This window comes from Drosophila willistoni (genome assembly GCF_018902025.1).
Source record: "Drosophila willistoni isolate 14030-0811.24 chromosome XL unlocalized genomic scaffold, UCI_dwil_1.1 Seg141, whole genome shotgun sequence".
Lineage (NCBI taxonomy): Eukaryota > Metazoa > Arthropoda > Insecta > Diptera > Drosophilidae > Drosophila > Drosophila willistoni.
Genome location: NW_025814052.1, coordinates 603,995 through 619,446, shown reverse-complemented (window position 1 = coordinate 619,446; position 15,452 = coordinate 603,995). Strand labels below are relative to the sequence as shown.

At 38.0% G+C, this 15,452-nt stretch overlaps 1 protein-coding gene across 1 annotated transcript; it reads left to right on the top strand.

Annotated features, from left to right (window-relative positions):
* Nucleotides 1–10,870: 10,870 nt before the first annotated feature.
* LOC6649020 (serine protease easter) lies at nucleotides 10,871–13,968 on the top strand. Its single transcript, XM_002070987.4, has 3 exons — nucleotides 10,871–10,967; nucleotides 11,036–11,187; nucleotides 12,242–13,968. The coding sequence occupies exons 1-3, from the start codon at nucleotides 10,886–10,888 to the stop codon at nucleotides 13,244–13,246; spliced, it is 1,239 nt and encodes a 412-aa protein (XP_002071023.2). The 5' UTR covers nucleotides 10,871–10,885; the 3' UTR covers nucleotides 13,247–13,968.
* The last annotated feature ends 1,484 nt before the right edge of the window (nucleotides 13,969–15,452 follow it).

Genomic DNA, 15,452 nt, shown 5'->3' with positions numbered 1-15,452 from the left:
ATGACGTTTTCCCAGACATTGTACATACCTAGCGCTAGTTCAATCGGATTACATACGCCCAGCGTAGGTATAAACAATAGCGGGGAAAGAAGGCGGAACAGCCGCAAAAAAACAACAAAAAACCAGCAAAAATCATAGTACAAATCCAACCAAACATTCATACTTTCGATTGCAATACCAACGAAACAACAATTGGAAAAAAAAATTTGAGAAACTAGATACTTGATTCGACGTATAAACTACCCTCGCAGCCATTGTCTTGAAATGTCTTAACTGTAGGAACTAAGTCTGAAAAAAGAAAATTTGAATCAAAGTTATTTGTAGAAAGTTATATTTAAATTGGGGACTTTCTTTTACAATATTCATTATCTTACCGCTTAGATTGATAACTGCTTCGGCGACTTTTACCTTACCTTTTTATGGCATTCTAAACTCCATGTATAGAGCATATTTTAGTGAGATTTGTAGAAGAAGCAAACAAAAAATCAGGGCAAGCCATTTGAAGATATGAAAACTGCAAAACTGGAAAACGAATCAACAATCCGTTCCGACGGACAGACGGATGGACGGACATGCCATGGTAGAGCCGTACAGGTGTCCTGGTTGGTCAGGTCTTTTCGGAAACCGGATGTTAACAGGGCCAGCAGCTGCAGCTCGATTCATGGATTCAGGATGCCTGGACCCGGACCCGGACCCGAACCCGAACCCGGAATCCGAAAAACAGATATTCAGAGTACAAAAGAGGAAATTAAAATATGCAGAATGAAAACCGCGCGTTTTGAATTTTGGCGCGAATTTTTGGTTTTTTGGTTACATTTTCGCATAAATTTTGCCGCCCACCACCAATCACCACTCAGAAAACGAAGCGAAATCGTTTCAGTTTCGAATGTATCATTAAAATATGCAAATCTGAAGCCACTTTGAGATGGTAGCGTGACGCAAACATGGCCCGGAAATTGGGAATGATATGTAGTGCTATTGGCCAACGTGACACGATCTCCAAGCTTCCCCCACACACTCCCCTGCCACCAGGCAGTGGGAGCTATTAAATGAAAAGATTGCTCACGGGTCAAAAGTCCAACAACGATTGGCATTACAACTATGGAGAGGTCTATTTGGGGGGGAGGGGAAGAACTAAAGTGCGGTGGCAAAACGATTTATGTCCTGCCAGATACAAATCGATTGAACTCTCCGTTTTGGCCTCACACGCGGAGCAAACAGTAGCGGGTAGAGGCGGTGAGTGTTTAGATTGAATGTAAACTGCACTTATGACAATGAACAAGTGAACCCAGCTTCCCTCATTCTCATTGGAGCCACAAGCTTCTCAGGGTTATGCGGGGTCCTGGGTCCTGGGTCACAGGCCATGAATGTGCCCATTGCTTCTAAGCAAAAGGAAATGTTTGGTCGCCACAATAGTTGAGCTTCCCTCTTTCTCTCTTCTTTCACAATGGGCATAAGTAACAAATAATTGTTTCAAAAAAATACTTTCAAACTGTAGGTTTTTATTTCTTTTTATGATCGTCGAACAAAACAAAAAGATTATATTCCGCTTTTTTGGTTACCCATTGAATTGGGCTTTGAAATATATTCTAGATAAGCCCATAGAGGCCAGCAGTCAAGTAAAACGCATTTTCTATTCATACTCTGCACATTGACATGCTGCAATTTCAACGTTATTTCTATTTTGTCCTGGTATTCCTTGTCTCCGTCGTAGAAGTGGAGGAGTCACTGGTTCCAACATTGTCCATACGTCTATTGGCTGCAGCTATTTTCTATTTCTTTTTATGATTTATGGTGCTGAAATATTAGTTTTGCTTATTTCATAGAGACGACGAGGGCACACCGTGTGGCTAGCTATGGCTGACTATTTGCTTTCTCTCCGCCTCTGTCTCTGTCTCTCTTTGACTTAACCTGAACCCATCGTCACACTAGTTACCCCTGGGGGCGACCAAAAACCATGTTGGAAGCTCTCGAGCTCAACAAGAAGCCAGCTTGTGCGCGCTGCTGCTACTGCTACTGCTTCTGCTTCTGCTTCTGTTGTAGAATGCCACGTCTGAGTTGCATAGCTCATTTTATGTGCCAGGTGAACGTTTATAATAATCATAAAGGATAGAAAGAAAGCACCGTGAGGAAGAAAAAAAGAAAAGGAACATACCTTTCTATGTATATTCAAAGTTTAGACCGCCGACTATCAGATACCTTCAACTCAAGTAAATTCTGAGTAACTCTTAGTTGCTGTTAGTACTCCTTGTTGAATTCATTATAATATTGAAATATTGTCAAATAGTTGGCAATATATATACACGATTTGAATATATCCAGAAAAAGTTTAAAAACAAAACAAATAGAGAATTGAGAGGTCATTGTAAAAGTCTAGTTCTATACGATATGAAGATAAAATTGTTTCGCTTGAAGTTGGTTTCCATCTTGAAATTGATGCACAAATCGTGTATGCCCGCTCGCGTATGTATGTGTGTGTGTGTGTCTATGTGTGTGTGAGTGTGTGTATCGAATGTGTTAATAAATTGCCACTTGCAGCTATTTTGCAGGCAAGGCAAATTGGCTTTTATGCAATTGCCAATTGCTTGAGCGCCACAAAGTATGCAGTACAAATATGTTTGTATGACGATGGTAGTCAATGGTTGGGTACCTACTCTCTCTCCCTCACTCACTCACTCTCTCTCACTCTCTCTCTCTCTTTCTCTCTCTTTCTCTCTATCTCACTCGTTTACGTTCAGGTTCAAGTGTTTGCAATAAAATTTGATTTTGGTCTTTTCAGGCAATTCACACTCTAAGACTTCTGCAACTGAAACGCAAATTGGCACTGACAATGCCACTTCCACAAAAGCCCATAAACGGAAGATACAGATACACTGACGTTATTGATAGATGGGTATTCAAATCAAACTATGTATCTGTGCCTGTGTGAAGCACATTTCAATTATATTTCATCAACTGATTTAGGTAAATGGATCTAGTTGCATATGCAATTTATTTCTGATAGTTTAACTAGTTCTCGGAGCAATACAACAAATGCGATTATGATTGTGTACAAATTTCCAAGTGACAACTTCGATTGCTAACACAATCTCGTTCATTACGTATACTAAAACGTCGATTTTTTACTTGTTTAGTCCTGTTGTCTTGTTTATCATATCATTATTACGGCAACTAAATCAATACTCTACAACTGCAATTTCCATTCCAAAGGCACAAAGTCAAAATTTTCATGTTGAGCTTTGGTAGTTTTTGATAGTTAATATTGAAATTAAATACCCTGAATATCCGTATATGAGGCCATGTTTAAGGACCTCAAGTGAAACAAGTTGTCAATACTTTCTTAATTGTGCAAAATGAAATGAAATGAAATGTTTAAAGCGTTTGAAATACATAAAAAATATGGAAAATCAAGTTCAAAATATGTAGTTTTCAGTTATTTTTTGTAGTTTTTGTTGAATTAAAGAGCTGACACCCACTGACAAGAAGTAATCGCATCAGTTTGTATCTGTAACTGCCCTTTAACATCGAGTAGTAATGTTTTTTTCTGTTTGTCTTCCTATTTTTTTTTATTAATTCAATAATATTTAAGCAAGTTCCGAGGCCTAAACTGACTTCTAAATCATTGCAAAAAGATATTCAGTAAGCTAATAACAAATCTATTTAAAGTTTTAATCATCTATGTATCAAAGATATAATGATAAAACCAAAAAGTATGCAAACTTAACTTAAACTAAAAAATGGTCTTACTTCAAAACTGTTGCATAAATCGAAATAAATTTCAATTATTAATGTAAATTTCATTACTCACTACTCATTTCAAGAGTAGTTTATGCCACAAAAATCGAATTTTTGACCATAGTGAACTGGTTGAAGTTTGTATAAGAGTTCTAAGAATTATATGGTAGATATTTACCACAAAGTTAAATAACTTAGCTTTAGGCCTAGGAGCTAAAGCTGACAGAGGGATTATTCTTAATTCGCTATGAAGTAAATTTTATAATATGAATGTTATTTTAAATAAATAATGATATGAGCGCACTTCTGGAAGAGATTTATTATCATATTGCACCAAAGATGTACAAATTCAAAGATTTACTCGTAAATTCAAATTCAAAAATGAAGATAGTAAAAGTTGACTTTATATGTTTCTTGAAATTAGTTCATGGACTTTTCTTTTCGTATGGGTTTTCATCCTTCTTTTTTTTTGGCAGGACACTCTGACTCGGTGACATACATACATATATCTGTACGCATTTATCGGTTGCATGTCAATTGTCGTTTTGCACATTTCGTTTAAGACTCTTTACATGCGTTTTTTTTTTTTGTTTCTTTGCCATGGTTTATTCGTCTTTTCGCTTTTGTTTCCCTTTGTTATTTTCTCTCCTTCCCCTTGCCCCCGCTTCTTTTTGATTTTATTTTGTGTCGGCTCATTAAAACACGAACGAACAACAACAACAAAAAAGAAGCCTCACACGCAATGGATTGAAAGGACAGGGACGGGGGCAGGCAGTAGGATAAGTAGGTGGTTCCGGTGCCAGGCGCTATTCACACACCTCACAAAATATGAAAACGAAAATTGTCACCATTCATTGGGTGCGTGTCGATTGCTGGGATGTGTTTATTTGCCATTTAGACCAGTGAGTCCGTGAGAAAGTCAGTCAGTTAGTCATTCAGTCAGTTGGCAATTTGGTGAGCTATCGACAATCGATGTGTGTGTGTGTGTTTGTGTGTGTGTGACAATTAGGGCTACTGGCAGTAAAGCGGAAAGGTGCCTGAATGTGGCACTTGAGTGGCGCGATCTATGGTATAAATAAACGAAATGTGTTTTATTTACTTATTGCCACTTGCATTGAATGTGACAGATATTTTTAAGGAATAGAAATTGTTTGATTTTTCGTATTATTTATGATAAGTCACAATTTGTTTTTATCGATTTGCGTAAGTAAGTTGCGTAATAGTGAATTCACTTTCAATATTATTGATATTGATTCTCAAAAGGGATAACTTATGAACTAAAGCGAATCTTATAGGCAATTTTGTAAATTACAATTGCATACTGTAAGGAGAAATATGCTTTGTCATTCCTTTCTGGTATTCATTATTCTTTTGTTGTTGAGAGAGAGGCAGAGAGCGAACTCTTGTTAAATTTTAAACTTATCCATGTTGAAAATGAAATTTAATTTTATGACTCATTATTTTACGCACACACAGAACAGTATACACCTCAAAGCCCTTAGGACGCATATGTAGGACATAATACACATACATAAATATCGAAGAGGGTCGGGACTTAAATGAGCCTTCGACCGGTTTAGCTACCTACCCCCTCCACTCCACTCCACTCCGCCGTCGTTTATTTGGCTTATTTATTTGCCCTCGTCGTTTTGCCGTTTTATGCACACTTTTACTTTTACTTTCTATACAATTGTCGTTTTCGAGCGCCCATTCCCCTAGCTTCCCCCATTAAACACCCCCATCAGCCCATGCAGTGTGTGTGTGTGTGTGTGTGTGTGTGTGTATGACAGAGACACTCGAGTGGCTTTTGACATCGTCGTCATGAAAAAGGTAATGGCAAGAAGAGAGTTGTTGGGAAAGCGGATTGGTCCGTGTCTATTTAAATCGAAGCAAAATCAATTTCGGCATTCGCGTTTTATGCACACACACACACACAGAGGACAAAATAAAATGCGCGCATGAAGTGCGTTAAAATCACTTCCCCCCGTTTCTCTCACACACTAACATTGTAGGGAATTTGAAGAGTGGATAACCTTTCCAGTATAGTAGCTAGCTGATGCATTCACATTTAAGCACATTGTTGACAATTGAAATGGTGTGTGCGCTCGTGTTTGTAAACACAGAGGCGTAGTTCCAATTAAAACAATCCCCATTAACCATTAAAGATTTCACATTAGAAAAGATCCATTGTGACAGCACCCTAAAGTATGTTAGCTGTTTTGAAAACCAGCTCATTTTTTTGGGAATCAGCAGGGAATCGAAATAATGTTTTATAACTTAACATTTTAAGGTCCTTGTGCTCTCTCGTTGCTTAGCCTCTCATTGTACCTTCTGGTGTAGCGAATTATTTGATCTTTAACCGTTCCTAGGACAAGATCATGATGTAGTAAGGCGCCTTCGTGACTATTATCTAAAACATTAAATCAATTATATGTTTAAATTAAATAAAATGAAAACGATTACAGACGGAGAAGAGTCCAATTCTAGAGCGGCTTAAGTAGGTTTCACCGATTACTCGTACTATTATTTAGTTAGTTATTCGGGATTAGTTTTTTGTTTTATCAGAGGCTTCTGTGTGAAATATTTATTGTTAGCAAGCCACCGAAAACGATGTTAACCAACATTTGATGATATGAGTGCAAGGATATCTTGTGGTTTTAAGGACAAATCTTAACTGAATAACTTCAAAACACTGGGTTATATGGTTATAGGTTTACAAGACTTTTTGTGACTGAAAGAATTTATGTTCTTAAGCATGGATTATCATATGGGTTATAATTTACTTGCTTGAATGGCTTATCCTAGTAGAAATACTCAGCTGGATGGTTCAAAGTTACAGCTCGATGGTTTTTCATTGCAGTTTTATCACTTTATGGTAAGCCCTTTGCCTAAGCCTCTGATTCATCGAGATATTTGCTATTCCACCTGTCTCTTTATGGTATGTGTAACCTATGCCTTCTCCCCACACTCACACTCACACACACACATACACACACACACACATGCGACTTTTGTGTATTTGTGCAAAAATAATCGCATTTCCGATTTGCGATTTGTGATTAGCGTGCGATAAACATTTTCTGCCTCCGTGCTGTGCTTTTGTGTATTATTCTTGTAACTTTTTCGGTATTACGTTTCTCTTCTTTTCCTCTCAAAAATATTTATATCGTCTCCTGTGTGCTTGTGTGTGTGTCGTCTCTGTGAAATCGAGCATAAATATAACACGTTTATTTCAAGTGAATTGGAAACTTTTATTTATTTACTTTTCGCATTCTTTTGTCGATTTTGTTTCTTGCCATTGTGTTTACTCTTTCTGCCATACGAAAGTCCGCCAAACTTATTCACAATGTTTGTAAATTTTCAATAAGAAGTCACCAATAGCACATACATATTGATCAGTATCAAAATCCTTTGCAAATGATATAAACAAAGTTACCTAATGCCAATTTGAATCGAAATTTTATTTCGATAATATTAAAAGTTAAGATATATCAATTCTTTTCAATTGTTGTTTATATCAAGGGTATATCTGATTCGATCTGGCAAAATTAGTATGCAAGATATTTGGTTTTTTGTTTTTTGCCTTCCTTCCTTCCTTCCTTCCTTCCTTTCTTCCGGTCTTTCTTAAAATGGTGATAAAACAAAAAAAAAATTTGCCCTTATTCTCTCTGGTGCAATGACGACAACATCGTTCGTTTGAGTTTTCAATTAAAAATGTTAAAAACTTTTGCTTTTATTGTTGCTGTTATTTTGCATTTTTGAATGGTTATTCATAAGCACGTTGCTCGGCATGAATCAATGCAAAAAGTGCAAAGTCCAATGGGCGGCAAGACCCCACACAAGGCGGTGACTTCTCCACCGCCTTCCTAACCCCCTCGCCTCACCCACCCACTCAAAAAAAAGGAGGAAGTCAACAAAGGGTAAGGGGTTGAGAACATATAGACGTACAGCTATTGTAGCAGAAATTATACTACGGGCATTTTATCAGCATTTCCCCTCGACCCAACTAGAAATTTTGCTCCCAATATGTTTTATGTATGCGTAGGGATGACTGCGTGATGTCGACCAATTGGATGATTATGAAATACGCCAAATTGTTAGATAACAACAGTAGCTAGATGACATCATTGATTACATTGTGTCTCATATGGCCAAAGGTCGAATGTGTGTATTGTATTAAATTATTAAGAAATTAGTAGTTTGGGTGCTTTTCTGGCCAGAGATAAAGCTGCAAAATATTGCCTAAACTTAGTTGTCAAGTGCATTCATTCAACGTTGATAATTCTTAGCGCTCTAAGTTAAGTAGCCCCAAAAGATCTATTGAGACGCCATTACAAGGCTAAATTCACTACTGAACGTTGACTTACAGTAGACCTCCAAAATAGCTTACATTAAGTAACGGTAGCTTTAATTTCAAGAACTCGGACTACCGTACATCAGATTAGATAGAAAACTAATGACGTTGAGTCGAATCGAGTGTCGAGTTCTCTTCAGTTTTCCCATTGCTCTTTGGACTCGTTGTCAAACCTATCGCATAACACTGCCATCTCTAAACATGGATACTCATGTTGCCAAACGGACGACGGCAGCGACATTATAGCCAGCAACATTATTCATTATCGTTTACCCCATACCCAAACCCTTCGACATTTCACGTTGGCTGGTGACATTGCAACAGATACTTTTGCTACTGCTGCTGGTCCATGCCTCAAGTTATGTTTCTTTTTTTCCGGCCCTCCGTCCCACGTCTCCGGGCTTGATGCTTTTGAGCCACATGAAAGTCAAAACTCTGGACAAAGTTTTTCTTCAGTAAAAGTAAAACGAGGAACAAAAAAAAAAAAAACAACCAGGACACCAGGCAGCAGGGGGCGACAGGAAGACACGCAGAAGGAAGGGAAGGCTTTCCACTCACAGTCGCTGTGTCGGTCGCAGTCGCAGTCGCAGTGACACAGTTGACACTGCTGGCACAAAAACTTCCGTTTCAACTTGTGCTTTGGCAATTGCTGCCGCCTGTTGTTATGCCCTACAATGATCCACAATGGGTCATCAGTTTGCCACATTGACTGGATCAACTGATTTGAAATCTAAACAGCTTCGCACAAATAAACGGAAATGATTCACTTAGAGCCTGAAATAGTCCGATAACCCATATAATATACATATATGTATATTGAATGCAATGTCCATACTAAAATGAGATAACACCTTGACCAAATAAGGTTGATTGATATGAATATATCAATATCCCTAGCTGATCTTAAATTAACTTCAATCAGATTGTTTATCTCTCTTAAACTCATTCAATTTTTGTTTAATTCAAAAAATTTCAACATTTTCTTTTCTCGTATTGAAATAGTCTAATAGCCAAATTTCAATATTCTAATTATATAAAACTTGCATTTAACAACAATCAAGGCTCTTATCACTATCGAAATGCACGAATGACAAGAAAAAATAATAATTCTACAATAAAATCAGAAAAACTTCTTCGATTCTCTTAAATACGAATATCGAAAGATAAGTTTCTGGATAAAGCGTGAGTCTGAGGCTCAAGTCCATCAAGAAGCAGGCTTATTTTATCAAGTGTAAAAGTTTCAGGGTATTAATTAGTCGGTTTTGGCTAAGGATATTTAACTTGTTTACTGTCATTGGTGTCTTGTTGTTGTTGTTGTTGGTAGTATAGTGACCATGCAGCTGCAACTGAAATTTTGGAATCCTGCGTGTGGACATATCGTCTTCGTTTCACCGCCTAACAACCTACCCACGTATCAACCATTCCCCCAGCCCTTGGAATCGACCTCAGTCTTCACTATTCTCCTGCTGTGAAGCATTCAGCTTGGGTTTTCCATAGCCCTCCGAAGTCTGGGCACTATAGTTAGAGCCTTGTGCATATTTTGCATTTATGCAAAAAGGCGAATGGCAATGGCAACGTTGGCCAACATACAAACATACTAAATGGAGCGCAGCGGCAGCTTGCTCAATGAAGATGAAGATGATGGCTCAAAGGCTGAGGCACGACCCCCACGCCCACATATATGTATATATAGCCGAAAAGTTTCAACTTTTGTATATTGCATGCGGTTTTTCTATGACATTTTCATAGATTTCATTTTGGCGGAACGGGCAGAAGCAAGTTGGGTAGGAAAAGTAGAGTTCAACTTCAAATAGGACTGAGATATTTATGACTAAATAAATATATTTATATACCTACCTATAAGTATATATACCTATGTTTGTTTTTGCCACATAAATATTACTTGATGAATGTGTGTAGAGACCAAATTTCATTTTAGTAGTTACTTTTGGGAAAAAACCAGTTTTGATTTGAAAATAGAAAAATTAATAACATAAATTGAATTTATTTCTCACTTTATTTAAGAAGTGGGTATATTAGAGTTACTATCGAGCTGGCCCTAATTCGATTATTACTTACTGATTAATAAATGAATCTAAATCGTTCTTAAGGCTAAATTGGTGAAAGGCTATAAATATGGAAGAAAGATGCTGTGATTTGAAAATCTCCAAACTCTAAAAACTTCTACTCTTTGCAAGTATTGCACTTTGAGGAACTTTTCTAACACACCAGCTGAATGTTCAAAGCTTTTTCTATATAGCCTGATAACTGCAAATGCACAAGCAACATCAACAACGAGTTTTCGATCTATGATTACATGTATGTAGGTATGTGTATATATACTCACATATTGAAGTATATATAGATAGCCATAAACATACATATGCATGAGAGTAATCATTAATTGAACGATTTATTCAACGATCGTTTCAAGTTGGAACTGGAAATCCAAGCTGAAGACGCTGAACTCGCTGAAAAACAAAATATATATAACCGATAAAGAAGAGAGCAAGGGAACATTTCTATCTGGAACAAGTTTTCCCTTTTATACATAGAATGGGGGACTGGAAACCGCATAATCAATGGAAAATCCAAAACGCCAACAGGTTGAGGGTCGCCAAGCGAGGCCGCTGCGGCAAATCTGTTGGCTTGTTGATGGAATTCGCAATCAGTCGATTGCTAACAATTGAGACGAAAGCTACACAGCTCAAACAAACAAGTACTCACAAATCTATAAAAATATATATATATATTATATATTTCTTCGTATCAAATCGAGTGAGCGACTTAAATATTATGGGTTTATTGAGGCTGTTGCCTCTTTTCCTGCTGCTATTGCTTAAAGATGATCATCTGGCCCAGTCCCAGAGACGAGGAAGTGAGTAACTATTTCTAACGTTATTCATTTGTTTATTTTTGTGCCTCGTTTTTTTTGTGCCTACCTAGACACAGGAGTGGTGACACATTATGGCAATTGCAATGCATCAAATTTCGGTCCCGGAAGATGCGTTGCCTCAAGTGATTGCGATTTCTATGACGTTAATATATTGGATTCAGCCGATAAATCGCAATGCAGTTCCCAAGAAAGACCCGATTTGGTAAGTAGGCAAACGTGGAATAAACAAGTCTCCTAAAGGGGGAGGTGCATTGGGGGCAGCGTAAACTGGCCGAACACGATTCACTCAATTCTCCTATTCAAATGTAAGCAAGTAGAAAAGAATAAACAATCCCAGACAATAGTCGGTACTGAAATTAATTTCAAATTTATTATACCATACACCGATAGGGTGAAATGGTATATTAATGTCACCAAAATGTATGTAACAGGCAATAGGAAGCATTTCCTACCCCATAAAGTATATATATTCTTGATCAGCATCAACAGCCGAGTCGATCTAGCCATGTCCGTCCGTCCGTCCGGCTGTCCGTATGAACACGTAGATCTCGGAGACTATAAGAGCTATAGTCACCAAATTTGGTACTTAGATTTCTGTAATGCCTACGATGTTCAAGTTTATTTCAGATTTTTGTCATGCCCCCATACGCCCCCGAAAATTACATAAAACTGATTTTCTTAAAGACTGGCTTAGTACACGCGCAATTTTTCGAAATTTTTCAAAATTTTACCACGCTCACTTCCGTTTTCGAAAGCTAAATAAAATTCATTTTCTCGAAAACCAATAATGCTTGAACCACTAAATTTGATATGAAGATTTGTTTGGAATGCGTCCATATTACTAATACTAAAAAAAAAAAAAAAATTGCCACGCCCAATTTCGCATTCATAATACAGAAAAAACTGATTGCCTGTCTCAATTTTCGAATTGAATTTCAGCACACTAATTAGCCCTATTAATATGTAGCAACCTACCAAATTTCATTAAAATCGGACTAGAAACATGGAAAATATACGTATAAACAAGTTTAACTAGGCGGTTCATTACGTCGGAGTTGGCCGTAGGCTAGTGGCGGCGCTATAGTGCTCGTGTGTTTTTGTGAGAGTGAGCGAGAGCGAGGGAGACATGTAAAACGAATTTAATAGACATGCATTTGGTGTTCGAAATGTTAAATATTTGTTCACCTGGTGAATGGTATACCGAAGTCGACGAGACGACTTACTTACTTCATTTCTTTTGGTTTTTATTTACATAGATCTGTTGTCCACGTGAACCGAACGCTTTACCTATATTAGCCTCACGTATTTCGAATGCGACAATAGCACCAACACTAGCACCAACTATATCGAATACAAATTCTCAAAAGCGTCCAGGACCACCGTCTAGTCCGGATGAGTTGCCCGAGTACCCCTATTGCGGCTTATCCTTTGCCTTTAAGGTCTTTGGCGGTGCTAAAACACGCATCACAGAATTCCCCTGGACAACCTTGTTGGAGTACACGATATTGCAGACACGGAGGAAAGAATATGTCTGCGGGGCTGCCTTCATTGCCCAGCGTTGGCTAATTACCGCCGCCCATTGTGCTCATAAGAAATTCGTCGAGGATTATGGACGAAAATTGACCGGTGCCCGATTGGGTGAATGGGATCAGACTACCAATCCGGACTGTATAGTGTCGACCAACGGAAAGACAGAGTGTGTTCCGCCATTCATTCAGGCGTCTATTGATAAGATTCTGGTGCATCCGCAATTTGATTCCGGTAATTTAACCCATGATATTGCATTGCTACGATTGGCTCAGCCAGTGGATTGGACCCAATTGCGGCATTTGGAAGCCGTGTGCTTGCCACCAGCACGAGGTCGAGAGGCCAATCAACTGGTGGGCAGTGCCGTCGATGTCTCCGGCTGGGGACGCACCGAGGAAAACTATGCTTTGAGCGATGTGAAGCGCAAGGCAATGTTGCATGTCCAGCCGCTGGATCAGTGTCAGGCGGCATATGAGACTCAGGGCTATAAGCTGGGCGAAGGTCAATTGTGTGCCAGTGGGGGTTTGGGTGTCGATTCGTGCAGCGGAGATTCTGGCGGCCCACTGACCGCCGAGGCAAACACACCGCAACGCGATCGCTATGACTATTTGGCTGGTGTCGTGTCGTATGGCAAAACGGAATGTGGAAAATCCGATTTCCCCGGTGTTTACACGAGGATCAGTCATTACATAGACTGGATTGAGGCAACAATCAGAGAGAACCGAGGACGTTAGAGAAGGCAGGTAAAAGCCCAATTTGATTCCAGCCTGTCAGTTGTCAAGGGGGAATTTTCTTTTCCATTCAACGTCATCTCTGTCCCTGACGTCACTAGTCATGGTGGGGCGGAGACTTCTTCCGTTGTCTCTTTTTGTTTTTTTGTCTACTCTTCACATATTCTGTACTTTTTTTTTTGTCATATTAAATTCATGTGGGCAATTTGTCCGAGACATGTCAACCTCAACCTATCAGGGCCATACAATCTATAACTAAGATTACGAATTCTGTGACATGGACACACACAGTGGAACATGGCTAAAGTGCATACAAAGAAAATTATTATTCGAATATAGCGAAAACCCTCGCAGATCGGGGAAAAAAATATAATATTTTCCCATTGGCATTTTTGACAAAATAACTATTAATAACTAGAATTAAGATAAAGAATTCGAAAAAGTCGAAAGACCATGGGAGTTTCCAAAACAATTTTCTATATTTCACAGACAAGATATGGGCATTTCTGTTATGTCTTTACGGACGTTTCTACACATTCAAAGTAAAGACATACCAATCTTTCACATTTTACCTTTAAAAATGAGATTCAATTTGTTCGAACGGACAGTTTTTGTATGCGTGTTAATACAAATAAGTATTGTCATAAAATGAAATATATGCAGGTTATTTCATTACTCTTAAATCTTAAAGTAGTTACAAATTGCACAAGTATTTTAAAAATATTTAAACTTAAATTTAGCACGTAGAACAATAGAAATTAAAATTTTTTGAACATTAAATAAAATAAAATGTTTGTATGTTAATCTTTTTTTCGCAAAATTATATTTCCTCCGAACTTTTCAACTTCTCTTAATCACTGTGTCTCTTTATTTTTGGTACAATGAATTCTGATCCTCTTTTTTTATGTCAAAGGGAACTTCAAAAAGTGTGCAAAGAAAAACTGATCATCTACAAAAATTGCAGGTTGCATTATACCTTTGACTTTTCATACCATACACCCATAGGGTGAAATATGGTATATTAAAGTCGCCAAAATGTACATATATAACAAGAAGAAGGAATTTTCGACCCCATAAAGTATATATATTCTTGATTAGCATCAACAGCCAAGTTGATCTAGCCATGTCCGTCCGTCCGTATGAACACCTAGATCTTGGATACCATAAGAGCTAGAGCTAGTCTCACGTAGTATGTACAGTTATCGAGTTTGTTTCAAATTTTGACACGCCCGTTTAAAACCTTTCCGCCCGCGTAATTGAAAAAAAACCGAAATTTTCTACCTTGTGCAATCAAATTTGGCACATTTAAATTTGATACTAATATCCAGCAAAATATTTGATCTAAATTGGACTAAAAATAGCCGAGTTACATATATAAACGTTTTTCCATTAAGCCGGAGTTGAAAGTTGGCTTGTGGGGGCGCTATGGTGCTCGTATGCTTGGATGAGCGAGATACTACGATATGCTTGTAAAAAGCATCTGAACAGAGTTTATTGAAAATGTCATTGGTGTCTTGTTGTTGTTGTTGTTGGTAGTATAGTGACCATGCAGCTGCAACTGAAATTTTTGTATCCTGCGTGTGGACATATCGTCTTCGTTTCACCGCCTAACAACCTACCCACGTATCAACCATTCCCCCAGCCCTTGGAATCGACCTCAGTCTTCACTATTCTCCTGCTGTGAAGCATTCAGCTTGGGTTTTCCATAGCCCTCCGAAGTCTGGGCACTATAGTTAGAGCCTTGTGCATATTTTGCATTTATGCAAAAAGGCGAATGGCAATGGCAATGTTGGCCAACATACAAACATACTAAATGGAGCGCAGCGGCAGCTTGCTCAATGAAGATGAAGATGATGGCTCAAAGGCTGAGGCACGACCCCCACGCCCACATATATGTATATATAGCCGAAAAGTTTCAACTTTTGTATATTGCATGCGGTTTTTCTATGACATTTTCATAGATTTCATTTTGGCGGAACGGGCAGAAGCAAGTTGGGTAGGAAAAGTAGAGTTCAACTTCAAATAGGACTGAGATATTTATGACTAAATAAATATATTTATATACCTACCTATAAGTATATATACCTATGTTTGTTTTTGCCACATAAATATTACTTGATGAATGTGTGTAGAGACCAAATTTCATTTTAGTAGTTACTTTTGGGAAAAAACCAGTTTTGATTTGAAAATAGAAAAATTAATAACATAA